This window comes from Hippocampus comes, unplaced genomic scaffold (assembly GCF_001891065.2).
Source record: "Hippocampus comes isolate QL1 unplaced genomic scaffold, H_comes_QL1_v1.1 scaffold21, whole genome shotgun sequence".
Lineage (NCBI taxonomy): Eukaryota > Metazoa > Chordata > Actinopteri > Syngnathiformes > Syngnathidae > Hippocampus > Hippocampus comes.
In genome coordinates, this window is record NW_017805745.1 from 1,402,653 (window position 1) to 1,411,290 (window position 8,638).

The 8,638-nt window shown below is 44.0% G+C and overlaps 1 protein-coding gene across 1 annotated transcript; it reads left to right on the top strand.

Annotated features, from left to right (window-relative positions):
- Positions 1-1,406: 1,406 nt before the first annotated feature.
- LOC109524512 (major histocompatibility complex class I-related gene protein-like) lies at positions 1,407-6,323 on the top strand. The gene is made up of 5 exons (XM_019884445.1): positions 1,407-1,625; positions 2,943-3,209; positions 3,300-3,578; positions 3,898-4,323; positions 6,298-6,323. The coding sequence occupies exons 1-5, from the start codon at positions 1,517-1,519 to the stop codon at positions 6,321-6,323; spliced, it is 1,107 nt and encodes a 368-aa protein (XP_019740004.1). The 5' UTR covers positions 1,407-1,516.
- The last annotated feature ends 2,315 nt before the right edge of the window (positions 6,324-8,638 follow it).

An 8,638-nucleotide genomic window follows, 5' to 3' on the forward strand; every position in this document is an offset into this window, starting at 1 on the left:
ACGGGTTTGGAAAATTTCCTTTCCCCCCCCCCCCAACAGGTAGGCTACTCGAATGCTTTCATTTCCAATAACTTTCCAGTAAATCACGTTGTTCCGAGTTGAAAACAGCAGAGTATTCATTGCATACTTCGGTAGTGTACAAGCAAGTTGTACAAGGAAACAAATATATCATTCATATTTCGTGGGTTTTTTTCTGCCGTTATTTTGACATATAAAATGCTTTGGTATGTTAAAAGGATTTTTTGCTCTTTATAAGGATTTTTTTTGGTTGTTTATACAGGTTCGCGCTCCGAAAAGTTGACAGGTATGTTTTTGTTCAGTTTGACTGTAAACTAGGAGTGGCATTAAACTGCTTGAATTGTCTTATGGGGAGCAGGGGGGATGCTCAGTATTTATGGGACGTTTTGCGTGCAGAAGACACACTTGACTGTGTTGCTCATTGTTCAAATGACCCCCGATCGGAAGCAGATATTCTAAAACAGATGGGCGACAGTGAATTTCTCGGCTGTTTTTGCCCATGCCACCAAATATATGCGCAGCATGATGCCAGTTTCATCATTTCTAGAATTCGCCATGAAAAAAAGTGATTTTTTTTTTTTTTTTTTTGTGAGAACTTTCATCGCTTTGTTACGATAATGTCAGAGCTATGTGCACAATTCTTGCTGATGCGTGAAGGTGATCTTGGCGATTTAGTTCTTTTGGTGGCTAGAATTGTCAATAGTGCAGCTAAAGTATACAGATTGATCATTTGTTCGTCCCGTGTGGAAAATTAACCCTAAACCCCCCCTTTAACAGAGGGAGGTGCTTTACTTGTCGCTTGGGAGCTGTCCAGCGTAACGGTAACGTCGACACGTTATTCTTTCACATGCAAGAGGTCGGTTGCTGTGTTAACACGACAGCAGATCTTTACGGCATGTCGAACTGCTGTCATAAAGTTAAATACATCAACTGTTGTCCTGATATGACATCTCCCCCTTTTTTTCTGTGTTTTTGTTTTGTTCAGAACAACACAAAATTGCTTTCCTCAGTGCAAAAATATCTTAACTTGTTGAATATACAAACAGCAGCACAATCAGCTTGTGATTGTGCTGGGGTGCCGGTTAGGTTCCGGCACCCTCGCGACCCTTGTGAGGATAAAGCGGAAAGCCGATTGGAAAATGGATGGATGGATGGATGGATGTTAGAAGAAATCACCCATTTTTTTCGATGACACACTAAGACCGTTCACTTTGTCACAGGTAACAGGTAGAGAACTTATCAATGAAAAACTGAAGGAATCTGTTGCACATCTCGGGTGCCTAAAACATTCATCATAAAGGAAGGCACCAAAGTAAAAAGCAATGCTTGAAACCGTGAAGAATGCTGACATGGATGTAACTAATCCAAGTCAGACACATTGACATGATAAAATATGGTTGTATAGATCCGATATAGATATATTTCTTCGTACCATTGAAGTCAGCTGGTATCGGCTTCAGCACGCCGACAACGCGAGTGAGAAAACGTCACAAAGTTGATGGGTGGATGTTTAATTTTTCTGTTGTCTTCCGCGTACAACAACCAAGACGTAGTTTGCCCTCATACCTCTGGCTTTTTCCGGGTGCCAAGTAATGACATAATTGAAGGTGCCTCTTCCCTTTTCATGCACACACGCACATGCACACGTCTCTTACCTTTTCCTTCATTTCCTGCGTGTCATGCCGAGCTAGATTTTATTGTGTCGGCTTTCTGTGTGGGACTAAAACAAAACTAAATCATCTTTTTACTTTTTGTTTTTTAAAATTAATTCCTGCTGATCATGATTGTGAACTGGCTTGCATTTGTTGTGATTGTTCAAACAGACAGCGTGATGCCGGGTAAGTCCACTTGCTTGACAAATTTATCTAAATGTCTTTCCAGGATGCTACCTTGTGTTTGGGCTTCACTCATTTTATTTAAGGAAGTCGTTATTCGTCTTTGCAGTCAGATACCACGTGACAAAATGGTGTTTACGTTTTGTCATGTTATTGTCAGTGTAATTGTGCTTGAAAGTTTTTGCATGGCGTATTGGTTTCTGGGGAATGTGGGACACAAGATCAGCCGGTCCCGTTTTGTTGTCCGGTTGAGGGTCAGTCACATGTCCATCAGTGGACAGCGAATTTCGGTTTTGGCCAGTGGGTCATTCCAATAAATTTAAACCACAAGTTCCCCTTTACCTCTTGGATTTTCTTCAACATTTTGATGAGGTGTGGATGGAAATGGAGCAAAAACAAAACAAAACAAAAAGACCTGTGAGGCGAACAGACTTTTAGATCATGAGTGACATCTCTCAATGTAGAATGTCGACGGTTTCACTTTGAAATGGCTGCACTTGCTGACTTTGGTGTCACTCTAAATCTCTTTCATAGTCTGACAATACTTGTAAATATTCTTTGGTAAGGGAAGCATCATTCCTGTCATTCGTAGTCCCACACTGCCAAGGTATGTCAACAAATAGTCTTTTTTTTTTTTAAACTTCATAGTTTCCAATTTAATTACACACAAACAGAAAAAAATGTATGAAGTTATGCTCCGCAGCGGCACAAGAATTCATCGGAATATTTTGTCGCAATTTAAAGATTCACATTTCTGCCTTTTGAAAGAAGTATTTTTGACACCCACGTCGACACGGTGGCGCACCTGCCGGCAATTAACGCCTCCGGACTCTGCAAGCTATTTGGTGCGCCATTCGAGGCATTCAACTTCATATTGATCCCGTCCAGACCAGTTTGGTGGCTGCTCTCATGGAGAGTTGGAGAAAAGTCAGCTCAAAAGAAGATCCTCGGCAAAGTAGATCAAGCATCGTGAATTTGAGAGTGACATGAACTCAACTATGGCGAGCGTTTTTGTTTTATTCTTGAAATCCAGATAGATGTTTGAATCTCATGTTGATGTTTTGTTTCTTTGTTTTTTTTTTCTTTCAGCAATCCACTCACTGGAGAATTTCGTCACAGTTTCCACTCAAATTGCCAACTTACCAGACCACGTGGGTGTTGTTTATGTTGATGACGTTGCTGTGATGTGCTATGACAGCAAGAACAGGATTCTGGAGCCCAGAAATAACTGGGTGAGAGAAGCCACAGCAAACGATGCAGACTTTTGGGAAAAGGGGAGAAACGTCGCCATGATTCTTGAGGGTTTGGGCAGATCTTTGCTGGAAACCGTGAGAAAGGCTTTCAACCAATCTGAAGGTCCGCTTCTCTCACGCTTTACTTTTCGTAGACATTTTCGGCGCTGATCAGATTTCCGTTTGCCTTCCAACGCTTTTGTCATCCTTTCAGGTGTCCACTTTGGGCAGGCGAGGTTTGGCTGCGAATGGGATGACCAGACCGATGCTGTCGATGCTTGGGAAAAGATGAAATATGAGGACGAGCACGTCATGTTGTTGGACGTGAATACATTCACATGGACCGTAGAGGGCCCGCAGGCTCTTGCCATCAAACACAAGTTTGACTTTAACGAGCTTCAAAGGGACCTGCGGCAGCATTACTACACGGAGGTTTGTCCTTCTTTGTTGAAGAAGCTGGTGAACTACGGGCGGAGCATCCTCATGAGAACAGGTAATGATCACATGATGTCCTTGGACCGTTGGAAGCCGAGATGAGCAGCACTTGATACTATTTTGCCAGTTCGTCCTCCGACCTCCATTCGCGACCTGGGTACACTGCCGTCATCGGCCCTCCGTCCTTATTTCTGTAATCATCGTCCTTCGTCCCCGTCTGTCCTTGTCCTTTGTAGTCTCAGTAAACCCCCCCCCCACTTTGAGCGTGAATGGCAACAGGTGGAAACACAGGTTCATCTTTATTTGAAGCGAGCCTTGCTGGTTGAACAAAATCCATTGCCTCCGTCTTATCTCATGTCATGTCACTTTCTGTGCAGAGCTTCCCAAGGTGTCTCTTCTTCAGAAGACGCCGTCCTCCCCGGTCACCTGCCACGCGACAGGTTTCTACCCAGACGTGGCCGACCTTTTCTGGAGGAAAGACGGTGAGCAGCTCCACGAGGACGTGGACTTGAGCCAGACTCTGCCCAACCACGACGGAACCTTCCAGATGATGGCCAACCTGAAAGTGGAGGTGACGGATGAGGTGGAGGGCCGGTACGAGTGCGTGTTTCAGCTGGCTGGTGTTCAGGATGAAATTGTCATCAAGCTGGAGAGAGGAAACATCCTGAGCAACGCACGCATTGAAGGTGAGGAACATGTGTTCGGGGATGCCCAAACTTCTTGGCCTCCGGCCACCTCATTCATCTTCACCAGGAGAACTCAACTCAAATTTATTACTCAAGCATTTGAAAACAACCACCGCTGTACACAAAGTGCCGTAGATGGAGAAAAATTCAAATGTACAACAACAAACAAACAAACGGTCAATCTAAAAATTAAATCTCATGCTGAGTCAAACGCCAAAGGATAAAAAATAGTTTTTTGAAGACGAGTTTTTGAGATAGGCCGCAAGGGGGCTTGCCCAACGTTCCTTCCAAAGAGAGGGAGCGGCAACGGAAAAGGCTCCATCCCCTCGGTGTCATGATTCGGTTTGGGACCAACAGGTGGCACTGTAGGGCTTTCCCTGGGATGCCCAAACTTCTTGGCCTCCGGCCACCTCATTCATCTTCACCAGGAGAACTCAACTCAAATTTATTACTCAAGCATTTGAAAACAACCACCGCTGTACACAAAGTGCCGTAGATGGAGAAAAATTCAAATGTACAACAACAAACAAACAAACGGTCAATCTAAAAATTAAATCTCATGCTGAGTCAAACGCCAAAGAATAAAACATCGTTTTTTTGAAGACGAGTTTATGTAATTAGTGCTTTAAAAGGACTCCCAGCCCGAGCACTCATTGTCGGGTGTGTTTGCTCTTGGCGACTGTCATGTTTGTTTGCGTGTGTTTGCTCTTGGCGACTGTCATGTTTGTTTCAGTCAGGTTTTGGTCATTGTTTTATCTTCAGTCATGGTTTTTGTTTGATACTTTGGATATTGTTTGTTTGGGATTTAGTTTCCTGTGTTTTATCAAAACACTTCTTTCAAGTACACCCAGCTCCTCCTTCCTGCCTGCTTTTTGGGGTCCACCACCACCATGCAAATGTGACACTCAGAGCCTCCGCTTAGTTCTCGGTGCCGCCAATCGTGTGTGGTGGGCAGAGCTGAGGCACCGGGCAGGTGTGTTGGGATGGAGGAGCTCAGACAGTTTAAGGTGGGGCCAGGGCATTTCAAGATTTGAAAACAAATAACAGGATCTTAAATAGTACGCTCAAATGAATAAGGAGCCAGTGAAGGGATGCCAGAGTAGGAGTTCTGTGCTCCCTCTTACGAGTAGCAGTCAAGAGATGAGCAGCAGCATTTTGGACCAACTGGAGAGGCTTCACAGAGTTTTGGCTGACTCCAAAGTCAAGTGCACAATTCTCTTCATTTTTTTGTATAGTTTGCCGGTAAACTATGAGTGGCATTAAACAGCTTGAATTGTCTTGATGCTCAGTATTTATGGGATGTTTTGCGTGCAGAGGACACGCTTGGTTGTGTTGCTCATTGTTCAAACGACCCCCGATTGGAAGAAGATATTCTAAAGCAGATGGCCGACAGTGAATTTCTCGGCTGTTTTTGCCCATGCCACCAAATATATGCGCAGCGTGATGTCAGTTTCATCATTTCTAGGATTCGCCATGAAAAAAAGTGATTTTTTTTTTTTTTTTGCAGTGAGAACTTTCATCGCTTTGTTACGATAATGTCAGAGCTATGTGCACAATTCTTGCTGATGCGTGAAGGAACAGGTAATGATCACATGATGTCCTTTGACCGTTGCAAGCCGAGATGGGCACTTGACGCTATTTTGCCGCTTCATCCTCCGACCTCCATCCGCGACCTGGGTACACTGCCGTCATCGGCCCTCCGTCCTTATTTCTGTAATCATCGTCCTTTGTCCCCGTCTGTCCCCGTCTGTCCTTGTCCTTTTAGAGCGCTTCCATCCCAGAACATACACCCCCCCCCCCCAATTTTATTGCGTGAATGGCAACAGGTGGAAACACAGGTTCATCTTTATTTGAAGCGAGCCTTGCTGGTTGAACAAAATCCATTGCCTCCGTCTTATCTCATGTCATGTCACTTTCTGTGCAGAGCTTCCCAAGGTGTCTCTTCTTCAGCAAACATCACCTCCGAAAACATCATAATTGGCTGCAACTGCCGCAAGCCATCAGTGCCGTTGTCACGATCGCCCATTGAGCAATTAAGGGGGAATCAAGCCGTCGACCTGAGTGTCGTGTTGTTCTTGTTTTGTTTTTCAGGTTCAAGCTTCAGTCAGCAATCCTGATCAAAGTCTGGCAACATCATTTTCACTCGAGGGTGAGCGTGTTTTTCCTGTTCGGGACATGCCGTTGCAGTTTGAGCAGTGGTCGCACACAGCTGAGTGACATTTTGCGTTGCGAAGGCCCATGTGAAGACAACAAATTCCCCGCATGCATTTTGCATTGATATTATGCAAAAAGCTTTAAAATCCATGACGTCAAATAAATAGGAGGTTGCAAGTTTGTACATTTTGCCACTCGCGTCGGTGGTATTGAAGGAGAACTCAACTTGACTTTATTTCTTGAGCACTTGAAAACAACCACCGCTGTACACAAAGTGCCGTAGATGGAGCAAAATTCAGATGTACAACAACAAACAATACATGTATGACAAAGACAGTCGAAAGCACCAAAACAGTCAATCTAAAAATTAAGTCTCATGCTGAGTCAAACGCCAAAGACTGAAAATGAGTTTTTTGAAGACGAGTTTTCGAGATGCGCAGCGAGGGGGCTTGCCTAACGTTCCTTCCAAAGAGAGGGACGGAAAAGGCTCCACCCCCTCGGAGCCTCTGCTTAGTTCTCGGTGCCTCCAATAGTGTGTGGTGGGCAGAGCTGAGGCACCGGGCAGGTGCGTTGGGATGGAGGAGCTCAGAGAGTTTAAGGTGGGGCCAGGGCATTTCAAGATTTGAAAACACAGATAAAACTAAGAGAAATCAACTCGTTGCCAGCCAATGGCAGTGAGAGTTGACCGCTGTTTTAAAAACTCCCAAGTTTCAATAACCGCTAATATGCTCTGTCACCAGCAAATGAATAAAGAGCCAGTGAAGGGATGCCAGAGTCGGAGTTCTGATCCAAGAATCATTTGGGATTCTTTTCCAGTGGTACCTTATAAATGTATCCATAAATAATTCAATAAAATCAACCACGTGCCAGCTAACGGTGCTTGAACATTGTGAAATGAATAGAAAAAGGAAAACGCGATTGGCTGCTAATAGAGTTGATCAAATTAGCCGTCTCTTTGAAGTAAATTGGGGGCTTTTTTTTTCTCCTCGAGAGAAGAAAGTGGAGGGGTGAGCAGTGACGCACAGAGGAGAAGGATGGGGGCACGCAGGGAGTTGAGACAAAAGAGACACAGTTTTGTTGACTTCCACGGATGCCTTTTAATTCATGGCATTGTTGTCCACCCACCAAAAAAAACAAACATGCTGCCGGCGTGTACTAATAAGCCCCAAGGACAACGTGAAGAGCTCATCTGTTGTAAAAATAGCTCAGCAGTGATGGGACACCAACTCGATGATAAAAATAAAAACAGAATGTTACACAAAAAAAAAACAAACATGCTGCCAGCGTGTACTAACTAATAAGCCCCAAGGACAACGTGACGAGCTCATCTGTTGTAAAAATAGCTCAGCAGTGATGGGACACCAACTCGATGATAAAAATAAAAACAGAATGTTAATGTTTAATTTTTTAAACTTAACATGATCCACGTTTTGTAATGGACCAAATATTCAATATTTTTAAAAAATAAAATAGATTGCGTTGGACGTTTTAGACCATGTTCATACTGTGACGCGGCAATATTTGTGTTCACTTTTATCATGCGGTCAGAATCTAATGTGGGCCCACGCCGACTGCCAACATGATGACTTGTGAGTGCAGATAGTGGATATGTTGAACATTTTCCAGCCGAACGGGGATGGGGCTGGGACGACACTTCCCACACCAGATGCTCGTCAGGGTCAGCATCAGTCGGTCTTCAATCATAAGGTAAGGGAGAAAATGTTGACATTTGTCCCCGTGTGTACTGCGCGTAACGTCTACATTTTCTGGGCCTCAACTTTAACAAGTCGATCGTGGGAGGAAACATGATTTTTGACACACCACACATCACGGGATAATCTTTTTTGGGGGGGATATTCAATCATCGGGCCAATTATCCGTTTTCATCAGTCGGTCTTCAATCATAAGGTAAGGGAGAACATGTTGACATTTGTCCCTGTGTGTACTGCTCGTAACGTCTACATTTTCTGAGCCTCAACTTTAACAAGTAGATCGTGGGAGGAAACATGATTTTTGACACGCCACACATCACGGGATAATCTTTTTTGGGGGGATATTCAATCATCGGGCCAATTATCCGTTTGTACTTCACTCGCCTTAACACTGCCACCGCTGTCCCATTTAGAATTTTCAACACACAAAATGCAATTCTCTTCATTTTTTTGTATAGTTTGCCGGTAAACTATGAGTGGCATTAAACAGCTTGAATTGTCTTGATGCTCAGTATTTATGGGATGTTTTGCGTGCAGAGGACACGCTTGGTTGTGTTGCTCATTTT